Source organism: Hyaena hyaena, unplaced genomic scaffold (assembly GCF_003009895.1).
Source record: "Hyaena hyaena isolate Hyena2069 unplaced genomic scaffold, ASM300989v1 scaffold_312, whole genome shotgun sequence".
NCBI classification, from domain to species: Eukaryota; Metazoa; Chordata; class Mammalia; order Carnivora; family Hyaenidae; genus Hyaena; species Hyaena hyaena.
This window is the reverse complement of record NW_024080943.1, coordinates 1567913-1590942: the sequence shown is the minus strand read 5'-3', so window position 1 is coordinate 1590942 and position 23030 is coordinate 1567913. Positions and strand designations below refer to the sequence as shown.

At 45.0% G+C, this 23030-nt stretch overlaps 1 protein-coding gene across 1 annotated transcript; it reads right to left on the bottom strand.

Moving 5' to 3' along the window:
* Positions 1 to 251: 251 nt before the first annotated feature.
* Positions 252 to 21910, bottom strand: YWHAB (tyrosine 3-monooxygenase/tryptophan 5-monooxygenase activation protein beta). The gene is made up of 6 exons (XM_039248469.1): positions 21741 to 21910; positions 6946 to 7248; positions 4640 to 4763; positions 3585 to 3748; positions 2528 to 2623; positions 252 to 2228 (listed from the first exon to the last, which is right to left on the bottom strand). The coding sequence occupies exons 2-6, from the start codon at positions 7237 to 7239 to the stop codon at positions 2172 to 2174; spliced, it is 735 nt and encodes a 244-aa protein (XP_039104400.1). The 5' UTR covers positions 7240 to 7248; positions 21741 to 21910; the 3' UTR covers positions 252 to 2171.
* Positions 21911 to 23030: the final 1120 nt, after the last annotated feature.

The window sequence follows — 23030 nt, the reverse complement described above, 5'->3', positions numbered from 1 at the left end:
TGACTTCTGGTTCTAAGTGGGACGAAATAAGGATGTTTCCTATTTTAAAATTTTCTTTGAATGTTTCATTTCTGAGAGAGACAGCGTGAGCAGGGGAGGGTGAGAGAGAGAGGAAGATACAGAATCCGAAGCAGGCTCCAGGCCACCCAGGCGCCCATTTCCTACTTTTAAAGAAAGAGATGAGCCAAAAATAAATGTGATCAGAACAGGCAGCTAGTTCTGGTAGTGAGAGAGATGGCGTCATACATCAATTCACAGGCAACTGATAAAATTTTTTATTTCACTTTTGAATTTTTACACTTTTCCTGATTATTCCGTCTAAGGTGGAAACTAGAACTGTTGAAAAGACATACACAAATCTAGTACATCGATAACCGGGGATTTTTCTTTTTTTGCTATACTATTTTCACGACCACAGGTGTGCTTGCTCGGCAATAGAACCGTCACAGAAGCAAACGTGAGGCAGAATACTGGTGAGGAAAAACGAAGCAAGAAAGAGCTACCAGATATACAGACAGGCTCGTTCCACATTCACTACTGCATTTTCAAGCGCCAAGTATTAACTGCACATTTTTGTTCAGCTAGAAAGGGGGGGGGCGGGGATTTTTTTGTTTTGTTTTTCCTTTTTTTCCTTTTTTTTGGGTTTGTTTTAAATCAGTGCATGAATCGTTTCTTTTCTCATTTCAGCAGACGGACAAACAGGTGGACACTACAGCTACGTGGAATGGTCAAGGGAGAGGGGGTACTGTGAGACTGGTAGGCCTGGCTATTCTGGACTCTCCCCACTGCGGTGTTCATGCAACTTCCCTGCATTGTAAGGTCTCGTTCAAACAGGTCTGTGAACTTGGCTGGAGGAGGCACGCTCGGGAGGTCTGGTGACAGGTACTAACAAGCGGTATCAGGGCTGGCTGCGATACAGGGAGAAACCATGGATATTTTAAAATACTTCTTTAATTCCGGTCTGGGTACGACTGAAGAGCAACAGGCGTGCTGCGGACTGGAGGCGGCCGGGGCGGTGCGCGCGGAGCGCTCCTCGACTCTTTAGCGCCACCTGCTGGCCAAAGTGCTCGCCAACTTCGCTCACCCCCTCCAGGCCCCCATCCCTGCCCAGAAGGTATTAATGAACAGAAGACAACAGGAGAATTCAAAAAGAAAACGGTGTAAGGAAGCAGGACAGAAACTTAAGAGGGGGAAAAGAAAACCGAAGCCAACAGTCAAATAGGACAGTGGGAAGAATGTTTTGATTTCCAAATTTAGAAGCCGGGAGCTAGGCAGCGCCCGAAGACAGAGTACTTCTCAAGGGAAAGGCAATCTGCAGAACGTTGCTTTTAAAGGGGTCACCCAGGAAACAGAGAAGGCCGTGTTGAGAGGCCACACACGTGGCTTTCTGCTTCTCTAGCTCCTGGTTACAAGGAAAACAGATTCCACCACGGAAGCACAGGACAGATCGGGACGATGGCTGTAGGAAAGGGGTGCTAGCCACACGCCGCACACGTTCCAGGAGCACTAGACCTTTTCACGGGGCCAAAACCCAATTATCTGCCATGAAGAGGTTCCATTTCAGGCTTCGCGTTTACTCAGAGGAAGACACTGTGGACATAGGCAGTCACAAACTTCTGACTGGCAACCGCCCGAACTGGCCAAGTGCCTGTAATCCCCAAAACACAGGCAGGACTGCTGTGAGCTACTGTCACACTTGAGTGTCACAGGACAGGTGTCTCCACTCCGCGCCCAGCGTCACAATATAATCTCTATAACTTTCTGTACAACTTTACAATGGAACTGTTATTTCAGGGACTAGTTGGATATCAGATTAAACTTTCCAAAAAGTTACACATAATTCAGGTCTATTTTTTCTACCAGTAAGAGGTCTGCTAAGTTACAAAACCCCATAATCACAGTGTTCCGTTAAAAAAAAAAAAATAATTTCAACACACAGTAATCCTGTCAATGTTAATCAAAATAAAAACTTCAGAATGCCGTGGCATTTATGTGACCGATCAGAGTTTTAGATACAAACACCAGCTGTTTATCCCATGGACCATTTTGCTAGGCTGAGGCTGTGAAAAATTGGAAGTCGACGTACGACTCTTTTTTCTTTTTATCGCACAAAAGGGATATATGTGGAGGGGACAGAGTGACACTGAACAGATCACGAAGCACAACACACATTAGTTCTCTCCCTCCCCAGCGTCTCCTTCGTCTCCCTGGTTTTCCGACGTCCACAGCTGAAAAGAGAAAAAAAGAGCTCGAATCAAAACAGGGCTCCTCAAATTTACCCAGGGAGGCGGGCCCAGTCTCTGTCGGCTTATCTCCCGCTTTCATGGCTTCGAATTCTCCCTGCGTCACTGCAGACAGCGAGACTGGCAAAGGTCGTAACTTCAGCAGTCATTTAGAATCCATTTAATAATTTTAATACTTTTAACTGTACTTACAGGGTACAGATCCCCTCGAGTCTTGGGCCACAGTGAGTAGGAACAAGACTATACACCCTCCAGAAACAGGCGCATAAACCAGCAATACTTACAGTGAGATTGTCCCTAAGCAACTGCATGATCAGGGTGCTGTCCTTGTAAGACTCTTCATTCAGTGTATCCAATTCAGCAATTGCTTCATCAAATGCCTAAAACAAAGAGCCTTTAGCAAAGCTGTCACAGGTTCTCTGGAGCCAGTTCAGCCCCAGTTTTTTCTGTTAACAACAAGTGAATACAATTTCTGTTGTGGTACAGTTACTTTGGGGGAACTGAGGCTATTAGGACCTTGTTTGCTAACTGTTTCAGCAAACAGATCATGTGCATTCATAGAGCACCAACAATGACAAAAAAGTCCTAGCTAAGAACCTCAGTGTATGTGAGAAGACAGCAGGTGTTACTGTCAACCCAGCACAAATTCATGTAATTTTAATTGCCAAAGATATTTCTAGTAACCCTTTTTCTTCTTTCTTTACTAAAACTCAAAAGGTCTGGATACAAGGAATAAAGGGAGAACAGACATTCACGCCACTAAATCTGATTCAATTAAGTGAAGGACCCTAGAGAATTCATTTCATACCTTTCCAGATTAAAAAATTTTTTAAAGAACAGTGTGCACGTTCAAAGACTGAAAAACATGTAGAAAAGGCAGCTGAGTTACCAAGAGAAGACAGGAGGGAACCCGGCACACAAAGAAAACCTGGGCTGATTTCTTTGGTTCACACAGCCCTGACTTCGAATCTTGGTATAAGGACTACACTACATAAAGGCAGCCTACAAAGCCCAGTGCTTGACAAGGAACAACACGCTACCTTCCTCCTGAATTTTCTAGAATCATCCCCCAAACCAGTAATTAAACAATGAAAATGAAAATCAGCAGGAGGTGTGGAGAAGAAATCAAAAAGTAACAGGTCTATTATTTATCTCAAAAAAGATCTAATCCTACCTCCAGAACATCTTCAGAGAAGTCTAAGACATCGAGTTGTTAAATGCAGGTAATAAAAAGAAGTTCTTAAAAAACAAGCACAAAACCAAAACCAACCAGCCAACCAACCGAACGCACACACAGACAGCACTGTTCTCCCGTGAGCGGAAAGCACAGGTCTTTCTCACCGTTTTGGCCAGGCTGCAGGCCTTTTCGGGAGAGTTTAGAATCTCATAGTAGAAGACTGAGAAATTCAGTGCCAGGCCAAGTCGAATTGGGTGTGTAGGCTGCATTTCTTTCTTACTAATTTCAAATGCTTCCTGGTAAGCTTGCTGGGAGTTCGACACAGTGGCTATAAGAAAGATAAGAAATATTAACGGGGAGGTTCTTTCCCAGGTGCATCGCACGCCGGACCACCATCTAGTTATTGTACCAAACTGGGCGCGACTGAGGAACCATCAGAGGAGGGGTCAGTGTCTCCGCCATTTGGTTACCAACCGCTTGTTAAATGCATATTCTAAGCCAAGTGCTACATGACATGCTTTGGGAGAGAATGAAAACAATTAGGACAAAGTCTCCTAAAGCAGTTTAGAAATACAGAAATAGCCTTTAACAGGACAGAACATGGGAATCAATATGCTCTGGTGGAAAAATCATGGACTTGAGAGTCAACAGAACCAAACTTGAATTCCGACTCCTATTCACTAGATGTGGGGTCTGGAGCAAGTGAAAACCTCCAGGAGCCCTGCTTTCCTCATCAGAAAAATGAACAGATCCTCACCACAACTCTTAAGAGTTTTGTAAGGAATAAATGAGACTCTAAAATAGTTGGCACATAGTAGGCGCTTAAATAAAAGCACCCCCATCGTTATCACCACCACAAAACGCCTATGTGATGAAAGAAATCCATCACTATTTACTACAGCGGTTTTAGGCTATCAGATACTTTCAAGTTTCAGTTAACAAGCTTTTTTTCCCCCCTTAAGGAAAGATCTCTTTAAATGCACTACTGAGCCACACTGTTAACGTCCTCTATGTTTTCCCCTTAGATAATACATTCTGACTTGTCAACCCCCAGGACCCTGTTAATCACAGGTCAGCACAATGCTGTGGTCTTTAAACTTTTCAGTACTGTGATATCTGTGTCTATGGGGAACAAAGCAAAAACTGCTTAAAATTATTATGAAGGGAGACTGGCTCTACTATTGATCAAATTTCTTCCAAGAAAAAAAAAGTTACTTACTTTGTTTACTATCTCCAGATGCCACCTCAGAAAGATATCTAAAATAATCTCCTTTCATTTTCAAGTAGAACACCTTACTTTCTGGTTGTGTAGCATTGGGAATAAGGTATTTGTCCAACAGCTCCTAAAAAATGATTCACATTCTGTTAAGAATCTGGAAATATTAGTTGGAAGAAGTTATAACTATCTTTGAGATTCAAGACACATACTACCACTTCTAAATAGTATTTTTTGAAGATTTAAAAAAACATAATTTCCATCCACAGCTTTTAAGTGCTTTTTAGCCCAGGTCATAGCAGCAGGTGCCTGTGTTCTTCTGTTAAAAATCACTCTGACCATCCACAAGGGGTTGATTACAGTATAGCCATACAATGAATGCTACATAAGGCCTTAAAAATGACGATGCACAACTACACTGATAACATGGTAAGGTTCTCAAAACAAGTCTGAGTGGAAAAAAAAAAAAAGATCATAAACACCACATGAATCCTATTTTAATATTAAAATATGTATGTGTACACGCAAATATGGAAGGGAAAACTCTTGAGGGATATTTATCAAGATGTCAAGATGTTAATAATGGTTCTCTATGTGACAGGATTAGAAATGATTTTTACTCTCTTATTTATACTCTTCTGCCTGGTTCCCACCCCCTCCCTTTTTAAAAACAATGAACCTGTATTATTTCTGTAATTATAAAACAAAAAAACTTTACCTTTTGGGAGGAAAAAGGCGTAATAGAGCAAAACTGCCAAAAACTAACTTGAAAATCAACTGGACCTGGGTAGAAATCCCTTCTCTGCCATTTACTATCTGTGACCCTGTATTTAAGCACCCTGCGCCTTAGTTTTCCCGGCTACACAACGGGGAAGCCTAAGAGCCATCTTCTAGGGCAATTGTGAGGATAGAAGAGCCAGTGTACATAAAGCGCTTAACACGTTGCCTGGCACGTAGTAAGCACTCAAAAAGTAGCTAATACTATTATTAATAATAAATTCCTTTAAACATTTATGCTTACAACAAAAGCAGTTCTGAAGGAGTCCAAGCTTCGTATACAGAGCAATATTTTCGAAGAGTTGTTTTAGAATGTGGCATCCTGAAAAACTGGTTAAGAGGCAGTAAGTACCACGCTTTTCTTCACATTCTTTCAGATGCTCTTAAAAGCTGGTCTACGTTTCAGGAATTATGGAACTTTCTTGCCCTTGGAATGCATGCCATACTTCATCTGAATACCAGATGTACCTAACATTCAGGAATTAGTGCACCATTAACAAACCCCCAAATTATGAACAGGCAGCAGACTTAGCCACGACACTCTTACACCATGAGCCTCACAAGAAGAGCAGCTCAACGCAAAAGCTTAGTTGTAAGGGAATTTTAGTTAGAGTGAGAAGGTGCAAGGGGCAGTCATCATTTTAATGCTCTTTGCAGACGGACAGGGTGTGACTCCTTATGGGTTAGGGAGGAGGAGTACTGCCTGATGGCTGACAAGCTTTGTACTGGTTTTCAAAAGAAAGGTGTCATGGGCAGTAATTCGGAGAGGCAGCCAGCAGGGGGGGAGGTAGATCCACAAGTGTGAATTCCTTTTCCCTTCAAAGCAGCCCTCACCGTTCATTTTTACCTGATTTCACCTGGAAGAAAAAGAAAGTTCCCAGTGGGCTCAGGATGTGAGGGAAAGACAATATGATCATGATTTGCTCTAGGATACGCACCCCTCCCGTCCAACCCCAGACTGCGGCCAGGATGAAATCGTTAAGAAGCGATCACCTGACCAAGGCTTACATAAAACCCAGAAGAGACGATCCCCGAACCACACTTGATTTGGCTTCGGAATGCAGGCCGAACCGAAGGACGTGGCTACCTTTCAGGACGTTACACGGTGCGGACGTGACCGGGAGAGGGTGAGAGGGAGCTCAGCCGCTTGCTCCTGTCTCCCCGGCTGGACAAGGACATCACCCCTCAGACCGACATACAGAACAGCCTGTCTGTGGCTGCACGTACCTGAGATCCTGCCTAGATGGACTCAGTTGCTAAAGGAAAGGTGGAGGGACGCTGACTCAGTGTTCCTGTTTATCACAGGTCTTTTGGAGGGAGAGGAAAATACCCCATTTGTGATGAGCAACCTCTGATCAAACAACAGGTGAGAGAAGTCACATCATACGCTTAAAAATTAGTTCCAACTGGTCTGCAGCTTTCCAGTACATTCCGACACCTTCCTCTCATAAGCCGTTTTGAGAGTCTGCATCTGCACATCCCAGTGAACTGTTTGGAAATGGCTCCGCGCAAGGGAAGCCCCGGCCCCTTACCAGAACGTCGTTGCAGATGTCCTGCAGTTCGGCCTCTATCTTCTCCCGGTACTCTTTGCCCATCTGCTGCTTCTTCTCGTTCCTCTCTGTCTTCTGCTCGATGCTGGAGATGACGCGCCAGGAAGAGCGGCGGGCGCCCACCACGTTCTTGTAGGCAACGGAGAGCAGGTTTCTCTCCTCGTTGGAGAGTTCGTGCCCCTGCTCCGTGACCGCCTTCATGGCCGCGGCCATATCGTCGTAGCGCTCGGCCTGCTCGGCGAGTTTGGCTTTCTGGACCAGCTCACTCTTATCCATGGTCGTTCCCTAGAACAGGAGCGAGAGAGAAAAGAGAGGGAAAGCAAGTGTCAGGCTGCAGGGCCTGGGAAACGCACATGTGAACCTTCTCCCAGCCCGTCTGGTAAGAATCGTACCTACATATGAAACGTGCGCTTCCAGATGCCCTCAGCAACACGGAACACGAGCACTTCCGGGGTTAAGAACTTGGCTAAGTTCTACGGGGTTTTGTATTTTGCCAATTAGTTTTCCCAACAGTCCTAGAGAGTAGGTATGTTCACAACAATTCCTTCCCTCTTTTTTGAGGCAAAGAACTGGAGGTTCAGAGAAGGCAAGTGATGCACCCCGGGCAACACCGCTAAGAGACCCACAGAGACTCAAGTCCCTCTGTCCCAGGCACAGGGAGGCTGCTGTACAACTATTTCTCTAGAGGCTTAAGCTACACACACGTCCTAACTTCTTTCCCGAATGGTCTAGTTTTGACCACTATGACTTTTTCCCATAGTATGGAGAAAAACACCTTACCTGTGATGATTGCTTCGATTAATTTTATTCTTTTAATTTTTATTAAAAAATTTTTTTAGTGTTTATTTTTGAGAGGGAGAGAGAGCACAAGCAAAGGAGGGGCAGAGAGAGGGAGACACAGAATCTGAAGCAGGCTCTAGGCTGAGCTGTCAGCACAGAGCCCGACATGGGGCTCGAAATCACAAACCGTGAGATCATGACCTGAGCTGAAGCCGAGCCACCCAGACGCCCCTAATTTTTTTTTTTTTTTTTGCTTCGTTTAATTTTAAAGCAAAGCTAGCAGCTTAAAAGTTACATTTGGTAGTGCCCATCCAGAGCAAGTACCTAAAAATAGGAGCCATTGTTACCATTATCTTCTGCAATTTGCTAACTTTGTTACAAGGACACATTATAGACAAGAGCATAAAGCAAAGGCAGGCAGATTTAGCTCTTTCTAGCACCAGCTCTGCTACTTACAAGCAGAATATGACCTTGGTCACATCACTTAACCTCTGAGAACTTCAAATTTCCTTACTGGAAAGTAAGAACAGTGCCTCCTCTCCGCAGGGCGCAGGGCGGCTGGGAGGAACAAATGACCTAATCTACATGGAGGTGCTCTGGGAAGCTTAGAGCATTACAAATAAATTATCAGGCACTAACTTTGTATACGGAATAGGCTGTAAGAGATAGAAGCGTATTCAAGATCCACAACAACAGAACTTCATACGATAACTGAGTTCCTTTAAAAAATTTTTGTGAGGTGCCTAGGCGGCTCAGTTGGTTAAGCACCCGACTTTGGCCTAGACTTTGGCCTAGGTCATGATCTCGCCGTTCCCAAGTTGGAGCCCCGCGCAGACAGCTCAGAGCCTGAAGCTGGCATCAGATTCTGTGTCTCCCTCTCTCTCAGCCCCTCCCCTATTCAGGCACTCTCTCTCTCAAAAATAAACATTAACCTAAACTAAAGTTAGTTTTATGTACTGTTGATTTACATTTTGCTAGGTCCTGTGTGGACACTAATTTGACAATAAACTATCTGTAAAAAAAAAAAAAAAAATTTTTGGTAGGTCCATCTATATGCCACGGTGCAAAAATATACTCTCTTAAGGTACAAAAGGGTAAAATACTACTTTCAATAGTAGTAGGAATACCAGTATCTTTTTAAAGTTTATTTTGAGACAGCATGGGGGAGGGGTAGAGAGAGGGAGAAGAGAATCCCAAACAGGCTTCTCGAACAGGGTGAGATCATGACCTGAGCCAACAACAAGAATCAGACCCCCAAGCAGCTGAGCCACCTCGGCACCCCAGAGTATCAGTATTTTTAAAACAATGTCTTTCAGGGGTGCCTGGCTGGCTCAGTCAGACTCTTGATCTCGGGGTTGTGAGTACGACCTCCATGTGGGGTGTAGAGACTACTTAAAAATAAAATCTTTAAAAGATAAAACAAAAACCCCAATCACTACATATGCAGTATCAAATACTTTCATTACCATATACACAACTTAAGACTCTGAAAATGATGAATAACTTTAAAACAGGAAAGGAAGTACAACCTCTCCTCACAAAATGGTTTTGCCTCAAGTATTTCTGTATTTTCAAGGGAGAAATTCTACAGACAGGGTCCCACCACATGAAGATGTTTTTTTAGATGGAGCACAAGATGAGATACGCCCCAAACCTAGACAATTCAGAAAGATTTGGTTCTCTACGTTCAGAACTACTGGTTTTCTTCCCACTGCTTATGATCTACGTCATAGTCAGAGCTTCATCCTACAGAAGGCTTGCTGAGTGTGAACTCAGTGAAGCAAGTCTCACCTGATCTGCCCGACATCTTCACCCACGTCACTAGGAGGAGACCGTAACAGAGATAATAATCCTCGTGAAACATTCCACTTGCTCTCCTACATTTCCCGGCTGTCCCCAGGCGCACAGCGTTCGTTCTAATGAAACAGCAGCAATGATGCTATTTCCAGGTGACAACTGAAAGCTTGTAGGTCATCTGCCAGGCTCTCTTCTTACACACCTAGAAGGCCGTGTGCCCCAGGTGCTGTGCGCCGGAAGCCTGAGTCCCGGAGTGGCTGTGTTGTGTGGGGACTATAGGCTGGCACTGGACTTGAAGTGTGAAAAAGAAATGGCCACTGGGTGAAGTCATGGAGATGCTGGTGCTGTTGACTGCCACAACACAGCCTAGTCTACTCTGATCAAAGTCCATCAGAAGGACACTGTCCTTCATGTTCAAATTACACACTTAGTCAGTAAGTCTAATTTTCTTGACCAAAGTCATTCAGATCAGGATACAACCTCTATCCGCAAATAATCTCATCTTCTCTGTTCCTCAAAGTGAGAAGCATTCTGAGACAGGCCAACTTTCAATGAACCTCAGAAATGTTCCAGTTTGCAGATGAATTCAAAGTTAGCAATCACTTAGTGGCCCACTCCAAAGTTCATCAAACAGCACCCATGCAATTCCACCGGAAAAGACTCCAATTAATAAAGTACTGGCCAAAAGTCAATTCAGAGCCAAGCCATCGCATGCTGGATTAGGAGAGTAGTAGAGAAACACAATGGACCAGCACTACCAAAGATGCCATGAAACTCTTTGGCCTTGCCAGGCCCCCAAGTAAGCTCCCCTCCCAAACCGTAAAAGTTAAAGCCTACCTCTCTGAAGAATCCTGACTGCTCCTTGGGACCTCCCAAAGGAACATGCCCTATTTCTCAAAATCAAATATGGGCTGTTTAGGGGCCAACTATTTCAAGTTTCTTCAGGATGCCTGGAAGAGCTCCTGGACACTGAGAGCCATCATGATATGCGAAGACTGAACACGTGCCTTAAAAAATGTACCCATCTGTTTAAAGAAATTTTAATTTCATACACACACACAGGCACACAACAACTACAACAAACAAAATCCACAGCTAACTATCCTGATGCTTACTGCTTACATAACTTTTGACTTATATAACACGATTTTGAAGCAGCCAGACCAATTTCAACAGGAAATGGGTTACACAACACCCAGCAGTTTGGAGGAAGGCAGGAGACAGAGATCTGGAACTGTTCCTGGTTGTACATCTGCAGTAAGCCTCCCATCCAGTATCCCCGGACCCACGGCCTTTAGTCTCCGGTTACCTTCAGCCCTCTTCACGTCTGAAAGATCAGACCCGTTTTCAAAACTCTGACTGAATCACTTCCTGCTCAAAATTCTTTAAAGTTCCCTCCTGCCAATAGTAGCCCGATTCACTCCCGTCATTGAAGATTTTCCAACCTATCTTTCCAGGTTTTTGCCTAAACATGCCTTCCACACAATTTGGGCTTCTGCCAAAATGGTTTCCTTGGGAGTCTGCTTTTCTGTCTCCATGTCTTTGCTCACGAAGCCACTCCCTCTGCCTGGAATGTCCTTTCCTATTTACTGAGCACACAGAATCCTTCAGAGCATGGCCCAAGTGCCACCTCCCCATGAAGTCTTTTTGAAACCACCCAGCTGGAGATGACTAACAGGACAGCCACTGGCTACATGTAGCTACATCACACGTGGAAATCATAGTATTCTGGGTATATGGAGTTAAGTTTTTAAAAAAATATTAAAACACGGGCGCCTGGGTGGTTCATTCAGTTAAGTGTTGGACTCCTGAATTCCGCTCAGGTCATGAGATCAAGCCACGAGTTGGGCTCTGCGATAGGCATGGAGGCTGCTTAAGATTCTTTCTCTCTCCCTCTCTCTTTGCCCCCCTCCCCTGCTCTCACACACTCACTCTCTCAAATAAAAAAAGAAAAAAGATAAAAAAGAAAAAATGATTAAAGTAAATCTCATGTTTCTTTTTATGTTTTTAATGTAGTCCCCCCAACATTTTAAACACATGAGGATTATATTCTATTTCTACTGGATAGTGCTGCTCCAGGCTGAAAATATTCTCAACAAAGCATTTCATCACTCTCGCCCTTCGTGTCTTACCCCATTTCTTCAGTACTAACATGATATGTATATCTAAGTCCCTCACCACACCATGAACTCTTTGGGGCAAAGCTCCCACAGCACCCTGCATACAATCAGTATCAACTGGCATCTACTGTATGAACAGATCCCCAGATGAAGGAATAAAGCTGCAAATCTGGCAGTTTTCCCTCTGCTCAGATACCTCCAAGCATCTATTCTTCACAGGCACATTACATCCTCATAATGTTTGTACTTCATTCCTTGTACTCCTGCATCCTACTTCAAAATCACTTGGTCAAAGGCACAGCACAGGGACTATCGTTAGTGGTCCCGTAACAGTGCTGGACGGTGATGGGTGGCAGCTGCACTTGGGTGAGCACAGCACTAACGTGCAGACTTGTCGAATCATCTGGTACAGCTGAAACCAGGGTGCCACTGTGTGGCAACTGTACTTCAATAAAAATATAAAAAGAAAGAAACACAAAGGAACTCAGTCCTGCCCCCACCCTCACTCAGTCCCCCTGAATGACTCCTTTGGCAGCTCCACCAAATCTAAACTCGGCCCAGCCTTTAAAGTCCTTCGCAATGCGGCTCCTCTGTATGGTCCGGCTTTCCCACTGACCGCTCTCCAACATGGACCTTTCTCTCCGGCCGGAGAATACCCTCGAACACCCTATACAGATCATGCTCAAACACCCCCTGAAAGTGCTAGAATGCTCTCCTCGGTACTTCCCGCCTATGCAAACTCTATCCATCCAGCTGGCTAGAAAGTCTTCCACGGCTACCCCAGCCCCACTGATGTACCAGCCTATGAACCACATGTACTTGCGGCCTATTACACAGTCCAGTGCCTACACGCCGTATGTTTTCTGGTTCAGATGATAAACAGGGTCCATTCACAAACAGTCCCACGTGTGTGTGACCTCTCGGGGAAGCTTCCTATTTAATGCCTAACGCTGTGCCAAGCACAGAACTAATGCTCAAAAAGTATCTGTCTATTTTCTCAACAAATCCGTACTGGGAGAGCAGAGTGAACGCGGGTAGCTGTACGTGGTATGGCTGAAAGGCAACAGGACCAGGTGTGAGCGCGGGGTGCAGCAGGGGTGCGCTACGCCAGAGCCCCGTGAGCCTGTTCCCTCTCAGCCTTCCAGTATGTACACTGGAGACACGACGTCCGGCTCACGAGGTGCTGTGACGAGGTGGTGCAGGGAATTAAAGGAAACCTTGAATGCACAGTGTGAAACCAATGGAAGCACTGTTATCCTGTCACCGCACCTACACACCCCCGGGTCGGCCCACAGATGTGAGCCTGGCTTCTTACTTATTTACTTAACATTCAGCCCAGGAGAAGGAAAGCAAGTCTAGATTCCTCTTGTACAGGAAAAATGTTATAACGTTAACATTCCTAGGTAAGACCCCACCCTTTTCAACAGCCTCAAAATGGACACACATGTTAACTGTCACACTTTCATTCATTAGTTCCTCACTGAGTTTTCTTGAATTGGATGTCAAGAAGTGATGGTTTATAATCAGGACCTGCTTTTCTTGAGACTTTCAACCAATGTCCTACCAAGAAAAACATCAGCAAGACAGCCTTTATTTGCCTCCCCCCAAACCTTTAAAGACTGCAGTCTCACCATCAGGCCTGGCCCTGACGGCACAAAGACACCAGAGCAAACCCGTTAGAGGCCGAAACACATCAAACCAGGCAGCGCACCAACAGGCCTCCCTGTGCGGGGCCCCATCCGGAACGCCGACACAGAGATGCCCCAGCACGGTTCATAAGCACAGCCACAGGACGATGATGATGGGCGCCTATCTCTTCTAAGCCACTGGATAAAGTCCTCTAAGCACTTGAAAGGACTGGGAAGCATTTACTGATTTAACCGGCAATGCTTAGGGAAAAACTGGAAGCAAGCTCAACCTCTGATAGTAGAACAGTGAAGAAGATGGCTGGTATGAGACTACATGGCTGTCAAAAGGAAGGAATTCATGTCATTGATCTATTAAAGAGATACATATATATAATAGGAAAAGGAGGCACAAAAAGTATTTCATTTTTGTAAAGTACTGCTAAATAATATCATGAAGAAGAATTCTGAGGGTGCCACTAAATAACAGGATTTCCTTCAAACATACAAAACCTCACAGTTGACAGTAAATGCTGAAATAAGAGTTATCTATGAACCAACCAAGGGCCCCTCTCTCAAAATTCTTTGCCTAAGGGATTTCTTTTAGCCAGGTTCAGAATACTCAGAGGCCACTTCTCAGTAGCCAGAAGCAGATATCCAAGCATAAGGAAAAAATAATAAAAACTACCCAGGGTTAATCCATATTTAAAAAAGAAAAGCAGCCTTGCAAAGGAAGAAAAGAAGTGAAAATGACCTTGTGAAATGTGGCCTTTAGATGTATCTAACTTTCTGCTAGGTTTTGTTTTCAAGGAAAAGAACATGGTCAATTCTAAAATATGGAGCTTTAATGGAGTTTAATAATTTGTTAGAAATTTAAAATGAGGATGCCATGCTCTATCTATGTGTCGGGATTATTAAAGCTCCATTATGAAACTCAGGAATGGAATCTGTTTCTAGGAAAACCTCACACACAACAAATCTGGGCTTCTGAAGAGAAATTTGGCGACATTTAAAGTAACTTCCCTGAGCCTCAGTTTCCTCAAATGTTAATAGGAGACATTAGTTGCTATCAAATAAGATGATGTACAAAAAGTGGCTGGTCGGTGCTGGTCAGAGTAAAGGCTCAATAGACACTTTCTTACCCTTAAGCTACTTCACAAAAATGTAGTGCATATAGTTCAGTGTGTCTTGAAATCGCTGCAAATGAAAAAACTACCAGTATGAACTCTTTTCTTGGAACTCAAAAGAAATACAATGAGAGTAATGAGGTCCTCACCTCTGAGCCCTTACATCCCCCCCCCCCCCACCCCATGGTAGGAAAAGAAGACAACGTATTTAAGGGTTCTAAAGCTCTCCTTGAAGAAACCCAGCTAGAATCCGAGGGAAGAGGTTTAGTTTAAAAGTGGCTAGGTCCTAACCGGTCTTCTGGGCTGGACTGGGTCTGCCAGGAGGGGAAAAGGAACCCCAGGTACGGGCAAGAAACACCGATGTATGAATAAAGAGCACATTATTTTTCTCTAGATGAAACTGAAGAAACCAAAGCGAAAGAGATGAGCAGAGCTATGAATCCAGAGAGAAAACTGACAGGAGCACCTTAAAAATCTAGACCCGCAAGTGTCCATGGGGTAAGGAAGGGACAGTAAATTCTGACCAGCATTCAGCCGTACCTTTCCGGACAGAGCACCCGCAGCACCATAAGGCCGAATTTACAGTTCTGGAGTCACTCTGCTGAAGGAAAGACAGATGCCACGCTACCGCAGGAAGGACTGAGAAGGTCAGTGGGACCAGGTGGTCAGAGGGGGTGCTACCTAGAAAACGTGAAGTACTCCTAGCTCTTAAAGAAAACTATTTGCTGAAAAAGACCCCCTCTAAAAATGTGTGTGCCACTCACCACACAAAATTCAGAGTCCTGTCATCAACTTAATTCCATCCAAACAGTTGCAGGCTCTCTGTCAGAAAATGAAACACCGCATGTCCTAAATACAAAATCATTAGCACTGATGTCCAGCAAACATAGAATTGTCGAGGAAAGCGTCCACTTCAAAATCTCTTCCCTCTTCCGCATCAGTTGTTGAATATTATTGTTAATTATGTCCAAGTAGCCAGAATTAAAACAAAGGAGGTATTAAGTGATACCCAAGGGCATACAATGTGAACCCAGAAGACAGGACAACAAACTGATCTCTTGGCTTTGAGGGCAATCCTCAAAGACAAGATGCTAATTCCGATCCATAAAGACAGCTCAATTGGTCAGTCTTGTGAATAGAGCTCAAAAGCTTTGAGCCCACCAACAGAATGGAGTGACTCAGCCCAGTTACCAGTACCACACACCAACTCCAGTTAGCTGGCCTCTGTGAGTCTGTCTTCTTATGCATAAAACAGGTAAATCTACATAATACAGTTCTTGTAAGGAGTAAACCAGTTCATGATGCAGAATACTTAACAGTCTTGACACAGTGTGACCACTCAAATAGCAGTCACATAACAGTCTAATAACCAACATGGTCAGCCAGGGAAGAGACACTTAGCTACACACCTCATTTTTTTAAAAGTTTATTTGAGAGACAGAGACAGAGAGACAGAGAGAGAGAGAGAGAGGTCAGCACAGAGCCTGACTCGGGGCTCAAACTCAGGAGCTGTGAGATCATGACCTCAGACAAAGTCTAAGTCAAAGACTTAACCGGCTGAGCCACCCAGGCAGCCCCATACCTCATTTCTTTTAAATTCAAATGGATTTCTTTAAAGACTTTTAAAAGAAAGGCACGTTAATTTACCTATGCTTACTTCTGAAGTGGCACTCAGCATAGTTTGCTGTAAATGTCTTTGCTGACTCCCACACCGGATTGTGGGCTTAAGGGAGGAATCCAGACTTTATCTTTGGGCACCCAGCACGGGGCATAATGCCCGCCATGCTGAGTAGGGCTATGTCATTGCCTGATGCACTTTTTTTTTTTTTTTAATGTTTATTTCTGAGGGACAGAGAGAGAGAGACAGAGCATGAGCAGGGAAGAGCAGAGAGAGAGGGAGACACAGAATCTGAGGCAGGCTCCAGGCTCTGAGCTGTCAGTGCAGAGCCTGATGCCGGGCTTTAACTCACAAACCGTGAGATCATGACCTGAGCTGAAGTCAGATTCTTTTTTTTTTTTTTTTATGATTTTTTTTTATTTCTAGGAGAGAGAGAGAGACAGCGTGACCAGGGGAGGGTCAGAGAGAGAGGGAGTCACAGACTGAAACAGGCTCCAGGCTCTGAGCTGGCAGTCAGCACAGAGCCCGATGCGGGGCTCGAACCCACGAACCGCGAGATCATGACCTAAGCGAAAGTTGGACGCTTAACCGACTAAGCCACCCAGGCGCCCCTGAAGTCAGATTCTTAACTGAATGAACCACCCAGACTCCCCATGATGCACTTTTTTTTAAGTTTATTTATTTACTGAGAGAGAGAGAGAATCCCAAGCAGGCTCTATGCTGTCAGCATGTAGCCTGATGCCAGGCTTGATCCCATGACTTCAAGATCATGACCTGAGCGAAATCAAGAGTCCGCCACTTAACCGGCTGAGCCACCCAAGCACCCCTCGATGCACTTTAAGTGTATGAGGCTTTTATTTCCTATGTGGACAGAGATAAGTAGACCATATCTGACCTATAAAATACAGACTATATTTATACTCTGCCTTAGTCTACTTTTTGAATAGAGCCACTTCAGCTCCAATCAGGAGATAACACTATACTTTTTGACTAAGGTTCCTCAGCTACTAATTCTTAAATTATTTTGTAATGTTTATTTTTGAGACAGACAAAGCATAAGTGGGGGAGGGGCAGAGAGATAAGACACAGAATCTGAAGCAGGCTCCAGGCTCTGAGCTGTAAGCAGAACGAGACATGATGCAGGGCTTGAGCCCACAAACTGCAACACCACGGCCAGAGCCAAAGTCAGATGCTTAACCGACTGAGCCACCCAGAAGCCCCCCAATATTTATATTTATGTATTCAAACTGAGTTTCAACGAGCCTTTAGAATATTTTCTGTCCATCTCCTCTTTTCAAAAGTTCATGCCAGCTGATTTAATAAGCAATAAAAAACATACCCATCATTTATGGTTCACCTAAATGTGGAAAGCTAGGTCTTTCTTATCAACTCATTTAATCCTGAGTATTCTATGAGATAGGGGCCACTGTCCCGTTTTCTAGATGCCAGGAGTAACCTGCCCAGGGTCACACGGGTATTAACTGACACATGGTCTTTCCTCTACGTGGCATTACCTTATAAAGCTCAACTATGATTCCCTAATGCTTACTTAAGGAAAAGATAAAATAGACCATTTTTCCAAAAAATACCATACAAAGTTATTACAGTGAGATTTCAGAATTGGCCTTAAGTTATCTAGCTTTAAAAATCAAAATAAAATTAAGACATTAAAAATAGCATACGCCAAAAACTCAACAGACTGTCAAATAAGCTTTGTGAGCTCTCTTCTGTGGGCAAATAGTAACAATGGCCAGGGTTCATATCTACTTTATTGTTACCTCTGTCCCGGTCAAGGCCATTCAGAAATAACTTTTACTGTTAGGTCTCTCAGGTTAAACAATGAAATAAAACTAACAGGAAAAAACTTACATAAGAGAGAACTGGCCAGATTATTAAAAAAAAAAAAAAGTTATCTCGCTAACTTACTGCTGGGAATGACTTGTTCTCCTGAGACCATCAATCAATCTCATCTCATTATAAGTACATATCAGAAACACATAACTATGCCTTTATTAGAAGATCTTTTAGCCCAGAAACCAGTAAGCTTTCTTACTTGGCTTTTAGCACATATCCCAAAATAGAAAGTACTTTAGTCTATTTTTCCTCCCTAAGTATTCCCCTTAGAAAAATGCCCTTAGAATCCAGCTCCAACTGTTCTCCCTCATGACATACAGACGACCAGAACCATATTTGCGTAGGGACCAAGATGGTTGTAATGCTCAGAAGTTGCTCTTAAAAAACGAATTTCTCGCCCCTTGCTAGTGTGAATTGTCACCTCTCCTACAAAAATGCAGGACGCAAGGAATATAAAGTCCCCTCACAAGTAAATTTAGTTCACTCTGGGGCATCCTTTAAAGAGTAGCTGCCTAATGTGATACCACTGAAAGAAGAGGTAGCAGGAAATTTTAATTTAGAATTTTCTCTCTGCTTATGTAGATCTATTTCCTCCTCTCTTCCTCCCCAACAAAATGTGTAAAGTATAAAAATCTACCAAAAAAAGTAGAATGATAAACCAAAATCAGTGATGGTAGTCTTGACCACACTCCTTTAGGGAAAATGCCTAGGATTAGATACATCAGTGTGCCACGAAGCAATGGATGAACTCTTTCCTAATACGAAGCAAATGCTAGAAACACTGGGGTTTTCACAAGCTTGCTTCCTGAGGCACACCAGCACGATCATCCCTGCAGGCCAGAATGAATATGGTCCCTCCAATATATTACATGATATTTATCTTCAAAATCAGCTAAAATTTCTGCCCAAACACGTTTACTGTAACAGAAAATGTGTTAAAAAAAAAAACAAAAAAAAAAACATTACGAACTAAGTGGCGTTCACACAAAACATGTTCTACCAACCGATTAGTAGAGCCACGGTGCCTGGGTTTGATTCCTGGCTGTAGCGCTTACTTACCTAGTGCTGTGTGGGTGTTATGGGTCTATGTGTATAGAGCCCTGGGAAAATTATTTAACTTCTCTCTGCCTCCATTTCCTCATCTGTAAAATGGGGCTAATTGTACTTACCTACCATTGGTTGTTATGACTTGGTTAATATGTGTAAGGTGCTTAGAACAAAGCTTGGCTCACAGTAAGCAATGTGATAACTATTATTATTATAGACTAATTACCTGATGCTACCTCACCAGTTGGTGAATAAATTACAAATGAATAGATTTTTTTCATTTTATTTATTTGAGAAAGAGAGAGCTCACAGGTGAGCAAGTGGCAGAGGGGCAGACAGAGAGGGAAAGAGACTCTTAAGCAGGCTCCAGGCTGTGAGAGTGGAGCCTGAATCAGGCTCAAACTCACAGAACCAGGAGATCATGACCTGAGCCGAAATCAAGAGTCAGATGCTTAAACAACTGACCCATCCAGGTGCCCCACAAATGGATCGATTCTTGCGTCTACGCTATGTAGCATATATGCTACGTCTAGTGTCTCTCTCTCTCTATATATATATTCACGGATACAGTCAACTAACATTTATTAAACACCTACTACCTCCCAAATGCTTATTTTAATTATTGAGTTTGTCACAACACACCAAAGCCTCTATTACCATTTGCACTGTACAGATGAGAAAATGGGCTCAGAAAGACTGGAGACGCTGTACACAAAGTTCTACAAGAATATATCAATTTTTGAAAGCAACATGTGTATAAGGCAGGGATGGGTCTCATCCGAACGCAGCTGGAGGGAAAAAAAAAAAAGAAAGCTATTAATAGTGAACTCTATGATTAAAAAAACAAAACAATACCAAAAGTTTATATTTAACAGTTTCCAGTTTGTCCAAAGGCCTCCGGACAACTCTAGAGAGAAGCTAAGAACCAGAGATTAAGTAACATGCTCAAGACTCCATAGCTAGAAAATGCTACAGGCAAGACCTAAATCAAATTTGGCTGACTCCAAGTCCAGTGCTCTTTGTCTCTGTATCCACAGCCAACAGGGCAAAAGGCACTTTTTGCAGTGGCTCAAATCTCCAGAGACTCTGCCTCCAGAACTAGCATCATGGGAATTCGCTCAGCCTGGTTGTAAGGAGGCTGCCTTCCTGATCTATAGAGCTCCAATTCTAAAATGGCTTCACTATAACAAGAGCACTGCATGATGGGAAATGTACAGAAGACTATAAGGTAGGAGCCACACTCCAGGGGCTGAGTGTCCAGAAATATCTGCTCCTGATGAAGAGAATTCAGTAGTTGCTACTTACTTATTTGCCTTCCATTTGGAATACCACACCTAAAATTCTAAGTTGGGTTCAGTAAAACCGAGGGGTTTTACCCTCACCATCTTGTATGTAGCTAAGGGCAAAAAAAGATCATCCAAGAAAAATGAGGGCTCAAGACAACAGAGATCTTCGTAACTGAGAAATGGGGAATGCTGGAAGCAGTCTAGAACATCACTAATAATCAAGCACTATTTATACATATAAATTTCCAAAGAGAAAATGCAAAAGGCTGAGTAGCCGCCTGTCCTGTTCTAGAAACCAACTGCCTGTGTTGCTGTCTGTGTGGTTTCATGTGAACAATTGAGACAGTGAGAAATTCAGACGGTTTTCGTGTTCTTGAAAGTGCTTCATCTCTCTGCTTTGGATCCCGGGGCCGCCTGATTTTGTATGTTCGTAACACCATCTTGCCAAATTCCATCTCCCACACAGGACAAGTAAAATCAGAGTCTGATGCTACCTAACCTTACCAAAGAGAACAGGAGTGAAGACAGGACAAGAGACATGCATTTTTACAGAAATGTTGGCAAACTGTCTTACCAGTAATGTCACCTCTGCAAACCCCATTACGTGCAGTTCTCCATTTGCAATAGTCAAAGATGTACTCAATGCTCTGAAGGGGCCCAAATCAATCCTACCCTTCCCCATCACCAGGAAGGCCACTATGGAAATCTTAGTCCCAAAAACGTCCTAACACACAGTGTGGGGAAACATTGGGTGAGGACACAAAAGACTTTCGCATTAAATGACGGTAAATACCGTGGGAAAACACGCCCGATTTTCAGTCTATGACATTTTTTTCCTGGGCATCAGGCCTGACTCAGTAACCGGTTCCAACAAATGTATTTTCTTGGTTCAAACCTCAACCCTGTGCTTCCCAGGGAATCTCGGGTCCTGCTAGGCTCCCAAGCCAGCGAACGATGATGAAATGGCTTTACTGCAAAGTGGGAGGGGGTTTTCCCTTTGCTCTCTCCCAAGGTTAAACCCCTTACCCAGCTAGGGGGAGTCGACAGAGGCCCTGGGGCTCGAAAACTCGTCCGTATTCGGTTCAATTTTAATTTTTGGAAACCAGAAAGCAAGGAACAGGGTTAACAAGGCTTAAAGGGCCGGTTTTCGCCAAAACAGCAGGGAGGGGTCGCGCAAAAATCGAAGCTAGTGGGGGATGGAGGATCCGGGGTCCGCGGCTGGAAGTCCCTTCGGGCCCGGTTCGGAGCCGCACCCCGCCCGCGGGGCAGGGCCGCAGGCGGCGAGGGCAGCCCAGGCCTTTCCGAGAGCGATGGGGCTCGGCCCCGGAAACAGGGAGGGGCCGCGCGGCCAGGCCGGGCCTGCACCGCAGGCGGCCTCGCGAGGCCGATGAAGCCGCGCGCGCTAACACCTCCCGGGGTCCACCCGCGGGTTCGCCCGCGTCGCCACGGCGGCCACCACCGCCCGGGGAAAGCTTCGCGCTTGGGCCCCCAGGGGCCCCGGGCGGACCCCGCGCCGCACTCACCGGGGGAGGGCAACAGGGAGCAAAAGTGATCGCAGGCGAAGCTCCGAGCGCGGGTCACCGCTTCCTTCCCAAGCCCACTCCTCAGGCGGCAGCGGCGGCGGCTGCAGAGGCGGCGGCGGCGGCAGCTACCCCGGCTCCGGAATCGGCGGCGGCGGTGGCGGCAGCTCCACTTCCGCTCCGGTCACCACTTCCGCTCCGGCCCGAGCCCCGCCCCACCCCTGCGCCGGCTCCTCATTGGGCAGGCGGGGCACGGGGTTGCCCCGGCCGCCCGAGAGGGGCGCTGATGGAGGGAGGAGGAAGGAGAGAGGAGACCCGGACGCCGCGGACGCAGAGCGGGGAGGGGGCGGGCGGAGGGGGACGGAAATGGGGGCGGGCGGAGACGAGGAGGCGGAGCCAGGGGAGGGAACGCGTGGGAACTTGGGGACTGGGCGAGGTGAGGGCTTGGGCGAGTCTCAGCCCCAGGTGCTGCGCTCTCTGCTTGGGCTCGGAACCCGGCAGGACCAGGACCACAGTCACCGGGGTCATCCGTTCCCTCCCCACCCAAAAAGGAATCGCCACCGGGTCAGAGGCTGAGGTCAGTCCCCTTTCGCCATGTGCTTTGGGAATACTGGACCTAGGAAGGGACAGAAATTGCTCATCCCTTAATTTTCGCTTAGTCTTCCCTTTAACCCTTTAAGATACTTAGCAGTTTCCTCTTTTGTGAATCGGAGAGGCCGCGTGAAGTGCCGGGAATGAACCGGCTAAGTCTTTTGTTTTTTGATGCCCGGTCTCTATGAACTCGTCGTTGAGACACGCCCTTCCCAAGGCTCCTAGGAAAAGCTTAACGAAAGGAAACACGCCTCTACAGCCCCCACTCCCATTAAACTCAGTTCTCCAGAACGTCTTTCACCTCCTCTCCTTCCCTTTCATTCATTCTTTCAACAAATATTTACCGAGCAGGCTTTGCGCTCAGTGCTGGAGACAGACGGGCCTTGCTGTCTTGGAGTTTACATTCTGGTAGGAGAAAGAACAAAGTAAATAGACCTTTGTCATCTCTCCTTTGCCCTTACTTAGCTGAACTTCTAACTCACCACCCTACCTTCAGCCCTGCCCCCATCAACTGCCAAAGTGATCTGTAAGAAATGCCACTCTTATCTTCCCTTTCTTGCTTAAATCTTTTGGTGGTTACTCAGATCCGGAAGACTATTGATAAGTGCCTTGAGTGTGACAAGTGACAGTCAAGGTTCTCCTTTTCCCTGCTATTTCCCCTTCATCATAAAACCCCGTTTAAACTGGATGATGCCTTACCCT

What these genes read in the sequence shown, in the direction of transcription:
- YWHAB (XM_039248469.1), bottom strand. Translation starts at nt 7,239, where the DNA reads ATGGATAAGAGTGAGCTGGTCCAGAAAGCCAAACTCGCCGAGCAGGCC. An exon ending in ACATCTGCAACGACGTTCTG is followed by an intron (nt 4,764 to 6,945) that starts GTAAGGGGCCGG and finishes ATCATTTTTTAG; the next exon opens with GAGCTGTTGGACAAATACCT. An exon ending in TGCTTAGGGACAATCTCACT is followed by an intron (nt 2,229 to 2,527) that starts GTAAGTATTGCT and finishes TTCTCTTTTCAG; the next exon opens with CTGTGGACGTCGGAAAACCA.